This window comes from Puntigrus tetrazona, chromosome 5, assembly GCF_018831695.1.
Source record: "Puntigrus tetrazona isolate hp1 chromosome 5, ASM1883169v1, whole genome shotgun sequence".
Taxonomy (NCBI): domain Eukaryota; kingdom Metazoa; phylum Chordata; class Actinopteri; order Cypriniformes; family Cyprinidae; genus Puntigrus; species Puntigrus tetrazona.
The window spans coordinates 12,738,578-12,759,856 of NC_056703.1; the positions used below are offsets into that span (position 1 = coordinate 12,738,578).

At 38.1% G+C, this 21,279-nt stretch overlaps 1 protein-coding gene across 3 annotated transcripts in view; it reads right to left on the reverse strand.

Annotated features, from left to right (window-relative positions):
* The window catches only part of coro1ca (coronin, actin binding protein, 1Ca), a 40,100-nt gene extending 22,527 nt beyond the window's left edge, over nt 1-17,573 (reverse strand). Inside the window, exon 1 of one of the 3 annotated variants that reach the window (XM_043238968.1) lies at nt 15,076-17,573. In XM_043238968.1, coding sequence (XP_043094903.1) covers nt 15,076-17,572 — 2,497 coding nt within the window. In that variant the 5' untranslated portion in view covers nt 17,573. Of the gene's footprint in view, nt 1-11,732; nt 11,857-14,247; nt 14,378-15,075 lie in introns of those variants that run through there. The other 2 variants (XM_043238970.1, XM_043238969.1) reach the window with 2 other exon arrangements.
* Nucleotides 17,574-21,279: the final 3,706 nt, after the last annotated feature.

The window sequence follows — 21,279 nt, forward strand, 5'->3', positions numbered from 1 at the left end:
ATAGTCATTTCCTAGGGGAATAATGCCACATAAATTGATAATCAGATGGTCTTATGTTGGCAGAACAACGAGCTCACGAAAACGATTTTGTCAAGAATGGTGTTCTGAAACAATAAAAATGCAGCAATGACCGAAGTGAACATCAAGTGAACCTTTGTGAAATGCATTCCAGCTCCAACAACGTCCATGGGCTATACCTATAGAGTGACCCAAACCGATCATGTTCATGTTCTGGCTTTGTCAGAGCAGCAAAGAGTTAAACCATTAAATCCAATCAAACTGAACAGCGTAGTGATGTAATAATACATTTCTTCAATTCTGATCCCACAAAGAAACAAACTCTATATCTTAAATGGCCTTGAACATTTGATAACTGATTTTGTATTTAACCAAGAATCTGTATCAAAAAGTCATGTTATGAAATATTAATACAAAGAAGTAACCCCACAATTCACTATCAGACTGTAATGGCATAAACTAATTACGACTAAAGAAAGTGCCAAGTGGAATGGTTCCACTTCCATGTGCACATGTGGAGATGGGATTCACTTCGAGAATTAGCAGAGCTGCGCATGATTTGACATCTGCACCGCTCTGAAGACCTGACGTGGCATGTGAATCCAGATGAAACGTGCTGACCTTGTGCTCAATCTGCTCAGCCCTATCCTGCTGCTGGTATTTAGTCTCTACGCCACACTGACACACCAGAATGACTTCAGAGATACTCCACTGTTCCAGAGGTTAACATGGGGTCGCAACCGTAGCGCTCTTGGCAGTCACGTTGAACGCCAGGTGGAGAGAGAAAAAGCGTGTGATAGCGAATGAGAAGGAGAGAGGGGGGCGTGGTGCTTTGCGTAGATTTGAATCAGCAGGTTCATGTAGTCGAACTGCGGTCGGCTGTTTGATGGTGGAGCCTGGCTGTAGTCAAAGTAGAGCAGAGGACTTACTGCCAAGTAACACATGGTGAAATCCAGCCTGTATTTACCAACACTCACGAATCGCCTAGCAACACCAGCAAAATACCACAGTAGGAAAAAATGAGAAAAAAAAAAAAAAAAAAAAAGGTAGAACCAAGAAGTAAATTTGGCCTTTTAAGTACAAAACGTACCCGGCTAATGTAGAGACTCAACACAGAGCTCTCCGATATGTTACTGGATCACACAGATTATTTCCAGCCAAAAAAGGCTACAGTACAAGGTCTATTTTAGCAGACGGGCCTATCACAATCGCTCCAAACTCAAATAACCTGTCAAACGATTCCTTCACATAATCTTTGAGGGTTTTAGTTTACTTTAAACAAGTGTACACTATAAAACTAAAGCACTGAAGGGATAGTTGAGCTTTAGATTGCTCAAGTTCTCTATGACTTTTTTTGCTTTTTGGAAATAGAAGATATTTTGAGAAATGTGTGTTTTTCATCTATACAATAGAAGTCAATGGTCACCAAAACAGGATGGTCGCTAATATTCTTCGAAATATCTTTTCTGTGAAAAAAAAAAAAAAAAAAAAAAAAAAAAAAAAAAAAAAAAAAAAAAAAAAAAAAATCACAGATTTGGAGAGACCAGAGATAATCTACACCAGAAATTAGAACACTTTCCTGCCACCATTTAAAATAGTGTTTGATGTTAACTTGGTAGCTCCTAAAAAGGATTTATACTAAATATGGAAGTTTGAAATGTCTTGATTACGACATTTGGATTTCAGTTAGGGTCTACAAGTCTATGAGAAAATGTGAAAATAAATGTTCATGTGTATCTAGAATAGATCAGTTGTAGTTCCAAAAAACCTGAGTTGAGATATTCTGCAACCATCCAAATAACTTTTTTTTTTTTGGCAAAGTCTGCCACTGTGGTTAAACCAAGAATATACATCTAAAAAAAATACCAATACATATAGAGTAAGCAAACAAAAAATAGGGGATAATAATAATAATATAGATAAATAAAAACCGCCAAGTAGCACGTTTTCCAATTCTTTTGACCACTTGAGATGGACTGAACCCACTCGTGTTGTCTAGTGACATGTGAGGGGAAAAAAACTTTAGGGATTGTTATAGAGTATTTCACATTCCACACTTTGCATTGCACATATTAACTCCAAATCCAAAATGACTTCATCACTCAACAGCCCACATTGTGACATAAAACAAAACGCAACATGCTGTATCACTCCAGCACACAATAGCCATCTTGACACTTCCACGAGTCATTAGGCGGCCGCCAAGACCATCCAGCAGCCATTAAGACAGTTACATAACACCATAAAACATCTATTTAGACAAATAGAGTCCCCTGCATAACTTCACCACATAATCTGGCCATGATCGGCAGCTGAAAGGCTTGACATTGTTGTCTGCAGCACATATGTCGAAGAATCTTATTCAGCAAGACACTGACTGGAATGAAAATGTCCCCTAAAAAGGCAACAATGGGAGTCTCAGAGTGTTGGAGAATGGGAAATGATAATTGTGCAAATTCACTGCCAAGCAACACGATATCAATTCGCAGCAGGATTACAGAGCTGCAAAAATGATGTGTGAGAAATGTTCTACAGCACAAAGAGAGGGATAAAAGAATTAATACAAAAACAGATCCACGATTATCTGACCTTTAGCCTGCTGAACAAGGATTTGTTGGGAAGAGAAACTGAAAATGACTCAAATAATGCTTATTTAAATTTCAAATCACATTAGGGTTGCACAAATTGGCCACGAATTGAGATTTTATCAATTATCACAATCGTAACTTTTTAAAGCATTATGACGCTGCTTTATTAAATTCTCAAAATAAAAAAATAAAAGTTCCGTAAAATGCAAAAACGAGTGTCATTTATTCATTAAATTTGGTTCAATCCCAAAGAATCAGCCTTGCTAAATGTCTCCAGCTTCCCCTGCACAAACTGATATTATTATTGCTGCTCACTTACACAAAGCACATTTTTAACAAACACACATAGCAAGACAGTGATTTCTTCAAACAGCACCAAAAAAAAAAAAGTCAATGGTTTACTTTAGTTTGCGCTTTTGTCAGCAAAAAGAGAAAAGCAGACATTTACAAAAGGAGTTACAGAATGTTTCCACAGACTATCGTTTCTAAACATTTCACAAGTCTTGAACAGCAGTGACGGATTACACTGGGCGGTTTGAGCAAAAATTTATATCACAGTATTTTTCAAAATGATGCGGGTTTCACGACATACAACGGCATGACCGGGTGTTAACATTTCTACTGACATTTTTCGCTACAGTAGATTGATTTAAAATGCCATATTTTACCGTCACGATGAGTGAATGTTGTGAAGATATTAACGGAAGAACTACGCTCGCATATCTATAATTTCAAGTAGTCAGCAAGTGACAGTTGCTTGGAAACGCTGTTTTGTACTCATTTACTGATGAAGTAAAATGTAAAATGTCAAGTAAAAAGGTTGCTAGATTTGTCGGTATGTATACTGCAAGAAAAAGTAAGAAAGTTGCTAAATCTAGTTCTGAATTGGCGCTTGTGAGTGTGAGAAACGAGGGAGCTGATGGCAGGGGACGGTGGATATTTGTGGCTGGGTTTACATTCTACAGCTTCTGTTTTAGAACTTTCATGCTTAGTAACACATACAGCTGTTCCTAACCACAGTACAACAGTGAAATAGACCCCCTTTTTAACGGTTTCTCAGTACGAATGTTGTTCAAATGACATACCGGTATTGCGGTATTTTAGAAATTCATATAAATTAAAACACACACACACACACACACTGAAGTATTTAATATAAACCACCCAGCACTAGATTACACCATGTCTATTACACCATGATAACACTAACGTCTACAACAGCTTATTTCATAGACTATTAAAAAGACACGAAGAGTCTATAACAAGAAAAACTGGTTAAAAAAAGCAGTAGACTGGTATATTAACTTAATATCAATTGATAAAATATATGGGTATACGTTATAATACAGTAGTCAATGTTTGAAGTGGATCCACTTTAACTGTTGACTACTGTATATGCAGGCACCTATATGCCATCCTGTAAAACCAACATTGTTGGTATTTTATTCCGTACATTTTTAGCAACCATATTTTTCTTTTTTTTTTCTTACTGTAAATATAGCAGGACAAGTTAAGGTATTTTAAAACACATCTAACCAGAAGTATTACAAATCAATGTATACCGAATCTGCACTGTTTGTGATATGGACATAAACGATTTGAGGTATGACTGTGAAGAGGTGTGGTACTACCTTAAGCAAAACCAATCTCACTCTTATCGTCTCCTGACGGGTTAATGAGCACTGCAAGCCAACTTACTGAAAAATCAATCCTGACCATAAACTGATCTTAATGTCTGCGTACATTCCAAGCAAGTGTAGGATCATGCCACGCTTCCAGCGATGCTTCTCTTTCACCATTAAGGGAATGCAAAACAATTTACACGAGTAGCCGAGCAACCCTGGCAAAGACTTTGGGAATTTACTGCAACGTGAACACAAAACGCCAACAACATCTAATAAACATAATGACGTAATGTAAAAGTTTCTGATTGCAACTACTTTTCTTGGCCATGATCGTCTTCTGGGTTCGACAGATAAAACCTAGCCTGGGCATTAAGGCACAAAATTCCAGACAATGTCCAGAAAGCTGCTGGACAGTTTACCAAGGAATGCTGTAACGAGAACAATGAAGCAGGACTTGCTCTCACATTCCTCACCCATTAAAAACTGCACAAATAATACCACAAAGAACCAAGGACGGAATTTACACGGTCACACCAGGTGTGTTAGCAGACTGCCTACATGAACAAAAAGTAGTTGCAGATGGCCAGAAGTGTTGTCATCCAAAACAAGCTGTGGTAGAAACAAGTTTGTTGGTCTAGGATTCTCAGCCACAGAGTATTAGAAAAACAAGGGTCAGACTAAGATGTTTAATCGTAACTTGCTTCAAGACGGATACAGCTTTGAAAGCTGGGTTACTGGGTCAAAACCACAGTTTCCTCTACATACTTTTGAAGCTTTTGATTTTCTGCAGGCCTGCACTACCATTCTTTTTTTTTTTCAAAATCATCCTTTTTTTTAGTTCATTAAGATCACAAATGATTATGATAAACTGAAACATAGCAAAATATTACTGCAATGAAAAAATTGTTTTCCATTGTAATAAGCTTAGAAATGCAATTTACTCTTCAGTGTCACATGATCTGAAATCAATCTGATGTGCTCATTCGCTCATTCATAGCGATCTCGGAATAAATTATACAAGGTATCAGATGACCAAAACTTTTGATCAGTAGCCTACATAGAAACAAGTACTTTTTGTCTCATTCCAAACCAATGTGATTTTTTTTTCTTCTTCCATGGAAAACAAAAAGTTGTGAACTTGACAGAATTTAGATTTTTTATTTTTTTTTGGTCAGATGTGCCAGTCAAAAGTACCATACAGACATGCTAAATAAACATGACTGAGTGAAAGAGAGGAAAAAGATGATCTGGGCATGTCATGTTTTTAACGTGTGCACTAATAAAGATGCAATCGATCTAACAACAAAGCCTGAAAACTACTACAGAGACTGGCAGAATGGGAAGAGCTTTCTCAAACTCTAAAAATATGAACACAAAAATGCACTCTTCTTAATACCCATTCATTCCTCGCTGCATAAAAATCAAGTGTCATCTGTTTTCCACACTGCATATTCACGGTTTCACTTGAATGTCAATAATTCACGCTGACTTAAAGAAATGACTCCGATAATTAGAACATTGAATCCCTGCTTTTGAAGAGAAAGATAAAAGATCTACTTCATCAAAATCTTGAACTGATACCAACTAATAAGCGCCGCAGGCAAGTGAATAAATGATTCATAGATTCCTGACCGCAAGCTCAATCCAGCTACTGTCTCCCTGTGAACAGATGTCAGAAAAGAGCCGAGGCGCTTGAACAAAACGAATCGCGGTTATGCTTGCACAACAGAAGTAAGAGAAACTGGGAATTATTTGAGAGACCTATAGATGATCTCCATCAAACCTTCATTTAACCAAACAAGAGGAAAAGCCTTTATTGTGGCGACTCTCACTTCACATTGAGTTCTGGGCAATGAATCAGAGTGATACCGCCTCCACAACCATCTGAGGCGATTCCTTCACTTCCTGAACTGAGTCGTACACAAAGGAAGCCTTGTAACACAGCACTGTGGCATCACTGGTCTACCGGATTCACTGTGAAACACAGAGAGTGAAGGCTGGGTAGGCCTTATCCAAAAGAGCATTTCCTGGATCTCGATTGGTATTGAAGGCAACAGTAACACCACTGAGGTGACAAGAGAGTCATGCACTAGGTGCACCCTACCATTCTAAAACCTGAGGAAGAATCATTATTTTTACTCAGCAAGGGTGCATGCATTGATCAAAAGTGGCCATGAAGACATTAATAATTTTTCACAAGACAAATAAAGTTTGCACTTTTGAATGTTCTGTACATTTAAGAATCATGCAAAACATTTTTCCAAAAAAAAAAAAAAATTGTAATAAAAATTCAACACTAATAATAGTACGGAATGTTTCGAGCACAAAATGAGAATGCTTTCTGAAACATCATGCAAAATTTATTTTTGCCACAACAGGGATCATATACATTTTAAAATAAATTAAAACAGAAATAAAATGAGAACTTAATCATATTTAACAAAGTTTCAATTGTAATAATTGTAAAATATTACTGATTTTACTGTATTTATCAATTAAATACTGGTAATAATAATAATACACAATTATCACAATTTAATATTTGTAAAAAATCTGTATAAAATCACTAACAATGCATTGTGGCACATGCCTGTTGCATACAGGTGGCCAGTCATGTACCTGCGTTACTTACTGCTATAAAATCCAGACACGTCGTTGAGCTCTTATACAACAGCATAGAAAAGGCACAAGACAGAGAAAGTGACAACTGTAAGAAAGTAAAAGACGGTGAGCTTGTTTTTGCATATAGTCAGACAGAGCCATTTTACACTCGACTCAAAGACCATACATGGCTCTGTTTAAAAATTCCATTTACCAGATATTCTCAACACAAGCGCTCCCTTCAACCCCGCAGACACCGTCTCGTATATCTACAACTCATTTGACACTTCTAGGCTCACTGTGACACTCTGACCCCTGACGGGTAACACTGCAAGTATATGAGAATATTATTAAGAATGTTCACTGCTGCCGTATCCTCTTGTCTCTCTAACACGAATACCAAACCCAGAGGGAAGGTTAACTGAAATCCAACTGAAGTGTTGGGCTGCACAACCATGTTCAGTCCTGATGTCATCACACCAGAGGTGGATACAATGCTTCTTATTCAAATAAATGCATTCCCTGCCTGAAAAGACACCAGAATACATAGAGATGATTTATCTGCAGACCCGCATGGAGTCTGAACCCACTGAACTCTGCAGAGTTTTCCAGAAATGAAAAGCCCATCCTTCACAAAACTTGACGCATGCCTCGCCCTTACGTGCCAATTAAACATTTTGCCTAATTTGATTATGTCTTCAAATATTATCGTTTCATTGTATATTTGCTCAAATAGAATTTAATTATGAGTAATAAATGATCATGACCTTGCTCAAGTTTAGCTTGTTTCATAAAACCTCTGCCTGCAAGTGTGACAATTGGATTGTGGCTTACACTCAAACTGAAGTTTATTAGCTTGTGCTGACCCATGTTACGTGGACAGATAATACTGCTTCCTTCCTCGTCAGACAGGGTGTGGTTCATCGTGCGGTGTAAACGGTGACAGCAAGTTTCTGTTCCCCAAGGCGTTTCAGTAAGAGTATTTATCACTCCTCGAGTCATGGAATGCATTGGGTAGCCACGTCTAAAATATAAATCCCACACCTTTCTGACAACTCTTTTAAATCTAAGTTTTTTCATATTCGCATTAGCTGATCAGTGGTTTAGATATGCAAATAGGAGCCAATTCATCAGCCATGCAAATGAGCAATACATATGAATGAGGCCTGCGACTTTCATGCGTAAAACAGGATACAGAAACACAAATAAAATACGATAAAAGTGAGATAACAGCACAAAGTCATTTAGACCACTTATATGGTACTTCGGGTGCTTTTTGAAGCTTGAAAGTTTCAGTGTCCATTAAACTGAAACATTCATCAGAAATTTGTGCACAGTGGCAGAAGCAGTCAACAGGTTTTGGATGACATGAGAATGAATAAATGAAAGGCTTCTAACAGCCTGGTGAGCCACGGGCCACTCTGAATGCCATTTGTTATAATACAGAAGAGGGATGAGACCACCTAAATCCTCTTCCTGCTCCAGGGCCAAAAAGGGCAATTGTGATTGAATTCTAGCTAGGAATTAGCTGCCTTTTTACAGTCAAATAAGGTGCTAGTGTATGAGAATCTCTGCCCTCTCTGCCCTTGCTTAAAACACCAGCTAACTATTTTGCACTCAGGTCTAACATAAAAAATGACTTAAACTGAATTTTGAGAGCAGTTTATGATGATCAGTCTGTAGAATCACACCCTGCATTATCACATGCAAACACATCTCTGATATTTCGATGTACATTCTATATTGATTCATTTGTGCCATTTGACTAATTTGCATTTAAATAAACATGAGCACTGCACATTACAAAATAAAAATGCAGCCCAGGTGGGTCTCTGAAGGGAACCGACTGTATTCATAAAGGTTTCGAAGACATTATTTGATAAACACCCTGCATTATGACATGATACAACAGCACAGAAAAGCTTTTTGTTTTCCGCTGGCAGAGAATGATTTTGCATTTTTAATAAGCCCATCTTCAGCAACATTTTTCTTTTTTTTTTGTTGTTCAATTTGTTGGGTTTTCTGCAGTGACTTGAAGCACACCTGTTTCAATCTATGGTCACGACATGTGATAACCAGGCATAAAGGTTAGTTTTAAGTCACAGTACTTGCATATAAAATCGATTAAAAATAATGGACCCTATAAAAAAGCATTACCAAGCTTTTGATTTTGCCATATATATATATATATATATATATATATATATATATATATATATATATATATATATATATATATATATATATATATATAAATAACTACTCTAGGACCCTAGGATGGCTTCGAGGCGAGTAAAATATGGGGTAATTTTAATTTTTGGGTGAAATCCTTTAAATTCCTTAATTTTTGCACCAGACATATTGATTTCTAAATATCGTTTATCGTTCTATTTGATACGGTGTGTATAAATATATGTATAGGGCTTAAATGCTCTAAATTATAAACACAGTGGGCTAAGAATCTAAACAACCAAATACGATGGCATGAAATGTAGCATTCAGATCTGAGCTCAAAATCTGAATCTGTTGTTTAGCTACTGAAGATCCAAGGTAAATCAATGCGTCTTCGACACTTCACCCTTCAAAGCATTTTATACAGCTTTTAAAAGGTGACATTTGACTATTCAGCTAATTGCTATGCAGGTAATCAATGAACAGAAGTAAATCACACTAAGGGTAGAGATGTCAAAAGACTTCACAGTAGGGTTGGGGCGATATGGTCATTTTTCATATTGTCAGCCTGTGAGATCACTAATACACAATATTATAGTATATGGGGTGGGTGGGGGCAAGAGAGAAGAGTCTTTCTACTTGTCACAGGCATTTCATAACTATTTGGTGATTTTTAAACCGTGCATGCGTGAGAGACAGAGAGAGAGAGAGAGACAGAGAGAGAGAGAGAGAGACAGAGACAGAGAGAGAGAGACAGAGAGAGAGAGAGAGAGAGCACGTGGAAGCACCAATAACCAAAATAATACACTTTCAAACACACTGAAAAACTGCTGTTAAATATAGAAATATTTAAATAGTTCATATATTTGGATACAGCAGTCATAAATCGCTATTAGGATCGCACGTGTCCTGCTGTGATAAGTTGGCACCGCACGGAAGTTATTAATCTAAAAATCTGTCAAGATGAAAAATCTATTATTTTAATGACCAACAGTTTAAGACTAAATATTGCCTATTTCAAGTAGCCCAAGTTCATATTGGTTCATATTTGGAGGAAAGTTAAATTAAAACAGATAGGCGCTCTGGACTGGGCACCACAACAAGATTTAGACTGATGTTTTATGATGAAACCATGAAGAAAATAATTACATAAATTAGTAAATAAAGGTTTTAAAGTAAATTAAGGTGGGCTTAGTTTTAGAGTCCATTTCCAATGAGAAAGAGAACCCACATTTGCATGTATGTGTGAAATAGCTGGGCAATCTGATAATAATAGCCCAATAATAACAACAGGCAGCCTAATAATAATAATAATAATAATAGTTTTAATATATTAACAGGAGAATGGCCTTATATCAAAGACATCTTGGATCGACTATCGGCACAACTTGACAGTTTGCTTCTAACCTGTTAATTGCTTAATCATCATGTCACATAGGGCAACTCTAGGGATGCACCGATACCGATATCTGGTATCGGCCTCGATACCACATTTTCTAAAGTACTCGTACTCGTTAAAAGTCCCCCGATACCGGCAACGAGTACAAAGAGTACGCTTCTAAACCAACACAACCCACGCTGCAGCAAACTCTTGCAAGAAGAGAGAAAATGTCCAGAGACAATCCACGTGCTGTGAAAATAACACAGGCAATTATCGAGTACATTGCACTGAGTGACCAGCCACTCTCGGAGGTAGAAAATGTGGGATTCCTGCGTCTCCTTCATGTTCTGGAGCCCAGATATGATGTCCCAAGCCGCCGCTACATGACTGACATGGAGCTGCCTAAACTACACGACTCCGTGAAAAAACATATCCACAGCCTACTGTTTAGTTTCACCACGGATATTTGGACAAGCAGTGTTAGCCCCGTGTCGCTAATTAGCCTAACCTCCCAGTGGATAGACGAGAGTTTTACGCCGCAACGAGCCATATTACATGCGAAACAATTCCGAGGCTCGTACACCAGCCAGGCTATAGCGCATGTGTTTGAGGAAATGCTCCAGACATGGGGTATACCTAAAACATCAGTACATGTTGTGCTTCGTGACAATGCCAAAAACATGATAAAAGCCATGAATGACGCAGGGCTCCCAAGTCTGCCGTGTGTCACGCACACGCTCCAACTGGCTGTTCACGAGGGCTTATTAGCACAGAGGAGCATAGCTGATGCTATAGCAGTGGGGCGGAAAATAGTTGGGCATTTTAAACATTCCGCCTTAGCCTACTCCCGCCTCGAGGACATTCAGGGACAGCTCAACCAGCCAATAAAGAGACTGCAGCAGGACGTACAGACACGCTGGAACAGCACGTATTACATGCTCCAGTCCCTCATTGAGCAAAAGCGAGTGCTGGGGGTGTACATCTCCGAGCATGAACTCCCTGACTATCTCACCGCTCACCAATGACAATTATTTATTCTGTAATATGTTGCATACAACATGCTTTTCATTTTAAATAAATGTTCTTAATTCCAAACTAGTCCCTTGTTTTTTTGGTTAAATTATATGACTAAAGCTGTTACCTGTAAATTTAAATCATGTTTTTATTAAGTACTCGGTATCGGCGAGTACTGAAATGCAAGTACTCGTACTCGTTTTCCAAAAAAGTGGTATCGGTGCATCCCTAGGCAACTCTTTCTCAAATCAGCAACAAGAGAGTTTCAGCAAAGACAATAATGTATATTAACAGCTGCAGGTCTTGAAAAAGGATGCATTTAAGTGTGCATACCTGCTGATGGTGAGATATCCATCGTAACGCTCAACAGTCTGATGAATGCAGCCTAAACCACGCATGCATAACACAAGAACTCTATCTGTTAAATGTGCAACGCAACCTGAAAGTGTCAGGTTTTTAGAGGAAACAAAACTTCCTTAAAACTCAACAGACTCTCCCTGCCTATATATGTCCACTTATGTCTCTCTCTCTCTCACACACACACGCACTCTCGAAGCTGCATCCTCTCCAGCCTTGCGGCAACTTCCTGCATCTCCTGACTAATTTTACCCAGCATCCTGACCCATTTCCCAAGGAGCACAAGGAAACAGGCACAGAGGAGCTGATGCAATGACGTCCATACGCGTAAACAGGCTGATGCATTCTGACAGCCAGCCCAAACATTACCATGTCAAGATTTCAGCGTGGCCTCCAGTTATATCATGCACCAGCTATGACTAAACAAGAACAAAGGCTGTCCTCTTGGAAAAAAAATACATAAAAAAAGATATGAAAAAGGCTATAACCGAACCATAGTGCACTTTTATCCACGTACAAGGAGTTCATTCATCCTTCTGGTTCTATATATATTTCTATATATACATATATAAAATGAATGAAATCCATGAAATGTGAAATGGCTTTGTAAACGTCTGCAATGTCAATGCAATACAATACTGCAAACAGAAAGCAGTCAATGCAAACATATCTGACATTTCTTAGATTTCTAAACAAACGTTTTTATGCCTCACAATACGTCACAGCATTTGAGGTTTCATTATTTTTATATTATTTCCTGATGCCTGGCAAGTTAGGGAGTCAAACTGAAATAAGCCAGACAATATTACAGTGCGGTCAACACATGGGTAACCACAGAAAACCCTGCACGCTACATAATATTCACTGAAACACTTACAGGGTGTAGCAGCCCAAACACTTGTTCTCCTCCTCTGAGATAACTGAAGGTCAATGAAAGAAGTAAAAAGAGAAGCAAACCTCCAAGACAGTACACTAACACTTTTAGGGTGGATGTGAAGGAGTCAAATCCAACAACTCAAAACAAAGGAGCAATTTAATCTAAAATGCCTTATAGAATATTACGCTTAATGCAGGGATAGACCGTAACCTGAAGTTAAGATGCGTACTGAATGGAACAATAACAACCAAAAAAATTGTTCTTCCAGCTGAAATTGCAAAAATTATTTTTTCCCCCATTATAAAAAATGTAAGTGCTTCTAACGGAAAGGGGAAGGTTTTAAACAGAAACCACATTGCACTAAAGGTGCACTCAGCAAGTTTCTCTTCACATTTATCAGTTTTTTTTAATCATTCCAACTGACAGACGTCCGTGTACTTATTCTCAGTCTCGGCTCTTTTTACTAGACATTTATTATTAGTAAGTCTAAGTGTGCCAATTGTATGACAAGAACAATCATAGACTGTCAACATGGCAGCACTCAAAGTCACTCCATGTTGAATAAAACACTTTTTCTTAAACACAGAAAAGACTTGACAAACTATGTCCTCACCTCAGCATAATTTCTCAAAAGTGCTGGTCATTTAATAACATTCAAAACCTTAATTCACACACAGACATCACATTGTGTTAAGGTTCAATGATGATTTTTAATTCATCCACCTTCTTGGATCTGACAAGATAATCCACACCTACAGGAAGTTCGGCCAACTTGTTTAAACACGTCTTGGCCACTAATCTTTCTACATTTTTCTCTGCATATATATATATATATATATATATATATATATATATATATATATATATATATATATATATATATATATATATATATATTGACTGAACTAATTTAATGATTCTGTATCCTTTCTAAAGATCATTTCTTCTCTCTTATACTGATAAACTTTATTTTTTTGCTGTGAATAGAGGACAAGACCAGACTGAGTTCCAACAACTGACATTAGCAAAGCAAGTTAAAAGTTACCAAAGTGATAAATCAGATAAATCAGGCTTTGGTTGCAAACTGAAGTGGTTAAACTTTAGCTTTATACGTTTATTGATCACTCGCTCGCTCTGATCTTTAATGTGATCAGCAAACAAAGATTCCAAGATTCGAACATGCCTTTTAAATTTTAAATGAAAGATTCCAACACTCTAAACTAGTTATTTCAAATAGAAAGGTCCAACTTTCATAATACCATTACTATTCGTGTTAGTTTTAATTCAAATATTCTAAAATCATTCAAACAGAGCCAGCTGCAGCAACTTTCGCTTCCCACACTGTTTAAGCAAAGTCAAAAGGGTTACCTAATCCTTCCATACGAATCACAGCATTACGTGTTCCACCCTAAAAGCATGTCAGTTCAGATATGAAACATTAGAATTTATTAAACCAATCCCCCGTTTTGAGCACTGCAGATCAGCCCATCTGGCCTGATCCACGCTGCCATGATCCCTTCGCATGGACAGATTCTTAAACTTACGCACAGCAATGCAATCTTCGCCTCATAATACGAACCTCGCGTGACAAAACGACTTCGCGCCTGTGCTTACCTTCTCAGCTGTCGTAGGAAAAATATATCCAGGCCCGACTTCAATTTTGCACTAAAGACAGCTTTAGTTTCCCAGCAGCAGTCCCTGATCGCGCGAATGTTCCCTATGCCTCTGCCTCACTCAACTTGTCCGAGACTCGCCGGAAGCCACGCCTTGTTTGGTTTCTCCCGCCCCACAAGGAACATGATTGGACGACACATGACTGAGTGGCGTCAAAGGTCACTAATCACGAAAGATACTCATCGTAGCCCTGCCCACTCGGAGCATAAAACAGGTATGAAGTTCGATGTGGACGACGTGACTGCAGTTACTTGTAGAACCAGTTTGCGCACGTCATACATGCAGTGAAGTCAGTAAATGCTAAATTAAGTCGATTAGTGAGCTGATAGTATCGTGGTGGGGGTACATTGAGCTATAAACACATTTTGGAAAGCTTTTTTTGAGCTTAACCTATATGTTGACGTTGATTTTCCTATACGGAAATTACCACAAGATGGCACCATTATGCAGGGAAGGGATACACAATGTCATCATTTTCTGCATACCTACATAGATTTGAATATTAATAAAGAATATAATATATAATTAAACAATAACAATAGAAGTGGTTTTAAATAAAATGTATGTCAAGAATGTTCCTGCAACAATGTACAAAAAGCTGGAATGGCTTTGCAATGCAAATATGAAAACAATGTAAACATGCAATAATATAATATGGTAGGCTATAAGCATGCCATATTGGTCTGGTTTAGTAGCAATCCACAATTCAATATCCACCGTCGGGTCTGTGCATTACATAAATAGCATCCTTCTCAGAAATGTTCCTACCTTTTCTTACTGAAGGTTTTCTCTCTAGTGCTTTGTCAGGTGATTTCTTTGGCGCATCAAATGCTGCTTTCATCTGTGACACTTTAACAGACTGTGTTGCATCTAAGGTCAGATCGACCCGGGCCTCAGCTGGCTTGCTCCACTCCTTCATCTTCTTCTGCAACTCAATGGCTTCCTTTATCATATCAGAAACATGTTTTTTCTGTGCACCCTGTGGTGCTTCCGTGATGGTGGTTGGGCTGCTTTCTAATGCATGCTTTTGGTCAAGCTGGCTTGAATGTTTCTCCTCGAACACATGAAAATCTGCTTTTGTTGACAGCTTGTTCTGCTCTTTATCTTGTCCCTCGTTAGCTTGCATACTTATAAGATTGCACACGGAGGAGGAATGTTGCACATCTTGTGCAGCAGATGTGTATGCCGTGTTGTCTGCACAACCATCCTGGACCTGATCGTCTGTCAGGCTCACAGTGGAATGGGTTGACGCATCTGTTAAAATGCATTTTTCTTGAAGCTGAGAAGAACCAGACGGATTGACTTCTGTTTTCTTGTCCACACTTTGCCTATCATCTGTATGACCTGAAGTTGTCTCAGGACCAGCAATGATCTCAGAGAAGGAACCAGTTGCAGATGTTTCCTTACGCAAGCTGATACCAACCTTGTCTCTCTCTGATGACGTCATGTTGCTTGAGTTAGCGTTAGCATTTCCCACTAACCTCTTTTGTTTTGTTGGTTCTCCTACATCAATCACTGCATTTACAGAAGAGGAACATTCTGGATCCATCTCATGTGTAGTATTCTTCACTGTCTCTGAAAGGGGATTCATCACTGCTTCAGCCAGAAAGCGTTGCAGACTTTTCTCTGTGTGTACTTTGGCCTTTACTGAAAGAGGGGAATCCTCTTTTTCATTTTGTTGCATAACTTCAACATCAGATTTACAAGAGGGGTTGGAATCTGTAATGTCTTCAGAGAATGTAACGCAGTTCTCAACTTCATAGCTTTGTAGCCGTGGTTTGTTTTCACCCAGCATACCTACACTGGCAATATTAGATGTCACAAAACAACCCTCTTCCGTTTCTCTTCCATGCAGGGAAAGGTCTTTTATCTCGGTTTTCTTTGCATGGGAATAATAGGGACCCTTTGAAGCAGATTCCAGATTTTCCCTTTCTTCGGTCTCTCTCATGCCATCTTTATTTTTATGACCTCCAGCGGGTGATCTCCCAAGTGAAGGTTCCTCTGTCCAAGGGCTCTCCAAGTCTGACACATTTAATTGCCTTTCTTTCTGAAGCCGGTCCTGTGTGAATTCGCCCGCAGATATTTGTCGATGGCTCTCTGAGTGACCCCGAGGTGACTTGGATGCCACTTCTAAGGCGCGGAGGTCCTCTGGGCTCAGACTCACAGCTTTGCTTTGTAAATCCGCACCTGCCAGAGTTGAACTAGTAAATCTGGTCTTTATGACATCATTTGTTGGCTGACGCCCCGTAACGTTTTCTCTGGCTCTGCTGACATCCTGGGTTTCTGCATTCATCAGAGACGAGCATCCAGCGCTGGAGGTTTCTGCTTCTCTGGCTCCGTAGACATCCTCCACAGAGTGCCCGTGGGTTTCAACGTTCTTCTGGGGGTTTGGAGTTCCAGTTACAACCTCATCTGGATTCTCTGGCAGCTTCTTTTGTATTTCTTCGTTGCTGTGCTGAATTGCCTCGGTGATGTCCTTTGATGTTTCCGCTTGCGAGTTCATCACGAGGTTTGATGTTGTGGGCTTGTTAATCGGCCTCTTGTTTTGCGATTCAGTCTCCAACTTGACGTTTTCAGTAATGACTAAAGCTTGGTCTTGAACCGTGAAGCGAACGTTTGTGTTGGCGTCCCCACCACGTGATTTTGAACCATCCTTCCCTTCCAAAATCTCCAAGGTGGGGCCTGTAATATCACAAGAAGCTTTTCTGTCCTCTTCCTGGCTCTTTAGCTGGTCGTCATCTCCACAGACAGACTCCATTTCGTTCTTTACACGTGAAGAGTACTTCTTACTCCTGTTTTCTTCTTTGCAACTGCTTTCAACTTCACCAGGAAGGTCACACTTAAGCTGGTCTTCTAATGTACACTCCAAGTCTTTTCTCTCGTGGTCTGGTTCTCTGTCAGACTGTGCGATTCCATTCAGCTGCTGTGGAGCCAGCGGTTCAGCCCTGCCTTCCTCACTATTCTTTCTTCCTCCCTCTTTCTCGCCATCCCCTCCCTCTGTAACCCCCCCATCCGTGGGAGAGCACACCTTATCATGAGAATCCAAACCGTGCACTGGTGTAGGTGATGGTGACTCCCTGCCTGGGCCTTCGTCCAATCCTCCACCGGCTGTGTTCTCCTCATCTGTCCCAACACCATGAGTTTCAATGGTTAGATTTCCTTCCTTTTCGACCCCCCCAGGGTCTGGGCTTGGTCCCTTTTCCTCTGGTCCTGCAGAGCTGTTGTCCTGCGCTAGCTCCCCCTCCTTGCCCTGGTTTTGTCCCATTCTGTGGAAAGAAAAGTGAGAGAGATGTGTGTTGTTGCAGACCACAGGATGTTAATGATGGCATGACTCTGGCATGCAGGTTGTGCCAGTGTTTATCTGAAATTCTTCCACACTTTCACTCCCCTGTACATAGTGTTATGCTCACTAATTGCCTTTTTCAATTATCTAAATCTGCTTGTTATTTTGGTGGGTCAATCCCCTGATTATTACAGTTAAATAAATCTCAAAACATTTCTATTACTTGAACTTAAAAGATTTTAATTTTAGTTAGTTGCCAAATGAACATTTCATCATTTTCATCTAGTTTAATTTTTAGATGTGCTAAAATTTTAACTCGAAATATTACAGTCGAAATAACATCACAGAAAAATAATTATATGACAAAACCATCAAAATCACTAAAACTTAATTTAAATCTTTAACTGATATACTTTAAAACTTTAATTATGATTGAAATGAAAATGGAAAACACAAAATTAAAAACAAATTCAAAATGGTAAAATAGAATAAAACTATAATAATATCTCATTGATACTACAATTAGTACTATATGTGAATTAAAATACAGATGCCCTGCTGAAATACTGCAAATAAAAGCAAATGCACTCCTTTGTCATTTTCACTTAAATAAAAGTATAAACTTTTTACTTTTTAAATATACTTATGTATTAAAAGTATACTTCCACTGTGAAGAAAAAAGTCATAATCATAATTCATAATGAATCATAAATAAAATATAGAATTTCATAATTCTAACGTAAAAATTCAACATTATGAAATACTCAATATTTCTAGGACAAAAAGTAAGGATTCTAGCACAAAGATTCTAAACAAAGCCATAATAAGATAAAACATCATAAGAATGTCAATTATATGAAAATAATAATTGACATTCTTATGATGTTTTATCTTATTATTTTACCAAAGTACATTAGAGCTGAAATTGTTATACGTTATTTCAGTTGTTATAAGTAATTTAATTTAAAAAAAGGATCTCCTGGTTTATTCTTCATCATTTTGAATGGGACAAGGTTCATTTCAGTTACTGATCCAATAAATTTCACAAATTAATCATTCAGCACAATTTATGAATTACTTTGAAAATAATTGTTCATGTATTCACAAATATATTTGTGCATTAATATACAGATATAATTTTTTAAACCAATAAAATACTGTTCATTACTGAACAAAACTAAGCAAGTGAAACAGCAACAATGTGTTTTTCTTGAACCTCGACTGTTTCTTTCCTCAGTGTCTTGTGACTGCAGCATATCTGAGCAGCCATTGACTGTTCATGCTTGTCTCGTTACTTGAACTGTACCGTCAGCGAGAACACCGGGAATTAGAGTCATGAGATTTTGCGCTATCAATCACAGTCACAATATAAAAACATCAAATAAATGCATCAGCTATCGGTCTGTGATGAACTGTCAGTCTAGGAAACCCTAAAAAGGCTTATTTTTAAAGTATATATTGAGATGAATGTTGACTGTTTTCTGCTTAACCCAGTATATTAAATGTTTAAACACTAGATTTGAGAGGTAAAAAGGAGTGGCATTTGGCTTCTTGATGACGAATAAGGGACGTCAGGCGATTCAATCCCCAAACACACACTGGATCATAATCTCACGCATCTGAAGGGTTTATGAAAGCCACTGTTGAAGTCTTTACTTTGGGTCACACTTTCTCTCTGTTTTCTGCACACCCACAAAATAAAAACTCTGATTCCTGTTTTCACATGTGTAAATGCCTCCTATCTAAACGAAAAGCATTACTGCGTTTTGGATAATTTATGGCTAGTTTATGTCCTAGTTTATGCTTTTGTTAGGGCCAAATAGTGATATTTTGCCTAAGTATTTAGTCTCACTTTGTGATTTCACAGCCATTTGATATATATTTGAAAGACGCTGATACTTTTTCATCAATAAATTGATTAGTACATTGTTTAATTTCTTTAAAAATCTTTTATTTTAAATGGTAATTCTTTTTTACATTATTATAATGTAGTTTTTAATGTATTTTTGCAGCCTTGGTGATCACAAAAAGATTAAAAATGAATGACTCTCAACCTTTTGGGCAGTAAATAAACACATAAAGAAAGAAAATAGTAAATAAGCTTATTATTTCTGTAAAAAATATTTTACATAAAAAATAAAAGTATATAAATATACAAATATTTACAAAATATATACAGAAAATATACAAATGTGCAATTGTGGGAAATAGTGCTAATAGTGAAAAAACTGTTTTTTTTACAAATATAATGTATCTTTTATTTAAAAACGTATCTTTGTTTTTGCAAATAACTTGAATCCATTACATCTATTTAATACTGTGACTGATTTAAGCATCCTGTTATTTTACGATTGAGGACACACATGGCACACATATGACATGCTTAAATTTTAAGTGCAGCTACAATTATTGTCAGTTTAAAACGTAGATTACATATGCATACATTTACAGTAGGAGTACTGCGGAAGGCCTCTACAGTAAACACATACAAAATATAAGTCTCAAAAGTGACAATGTGTTTCCTGATCATCTGCTTTGACAGCCCTCACAAACACGTTCACAGGAACTCGCACGCAGATCCCCGTCATCTGACCGAGTTCAGCAAAGTTGAAACGTGGCTACACGGTGACGTTTTCAGTCCTGTCCTGGGCCAGATTTATAGACGATTCGTTTGCTCGTATTAGCGCAAAACCTCTTTTTTAAACTTCCTCCAGGTTTTATCGAACAGTTGCTGTTAAATGGGACAGTATTAGGCCTTGCATTAATATTATATTCGACTTGTAACAGTTCCTCGTTCTTTTCCATGCAAAGTGTGTGCAGAGAGGGACAGGATTCCCGTGCGAGACCATCTCATCCTAAACCTCCACAACGGCACCATTGTGCTGCATCCGTCACCCTGGACACTTAAGGCAAGTCACTTGATTTCCTTGTGGCTCACTGCCTCTCCCATATATATGCAGGATCCAAATAACATGACAAACAACTATAAGAAACCATCTCTCCACTGTCTCAGAAAGCTTACTGTCTCAATCGACAAGCGTTCATATCCAAACCTGAGCAAACCCAGGTTGTACTCAGTGCACGGCCCACCACAGAATCAACTTCTAAGGTAACAGTTTGTCTGGAGTAAAGAAGTAAATACTCACCGATACTCCTGTGACTGCACCGTAACTCCAGGACAAGACCACTCTTTGTTGGACGGATGGATGTTCTGGCTGAGTTCTGCTGGCAAATGGGCTTTTATTACTCTCTTGTGATGTCACAGTCACATTTGCCTAATGCAGTAAGTTAGTCCTCTCCCTGTATAGAAGACAACAACTTACTGAATTAGGCAATTAGACCTTTAAAGGACAAATTCACCCAAAAATGACAGTTTTGCCTTTGCATGCTCATCTTGTATGATCTCCTTTGCGCTGAAGAACAAAAAAGGAGACGAAAAAAACGTACTGCTGTAAGTGTATGGACACCAGGGAGCCAAAAATGAGAAAAAGCATCATAAAATGATGTCATTGTTTATGTTACGGTCTTTCTTGGCGTTTATGGTTCCGTGAAGAACTTTTAACATCTATTACATTTTTTATTTCATAAATGTTTCTTCAGATTTTTAAAAAAATGGCTGCAGAAGCACCCTTTTGGAATCTATTTTTAATATCAAAAAGCTATGTCAAATAACGACTTCGGTTCGGGTC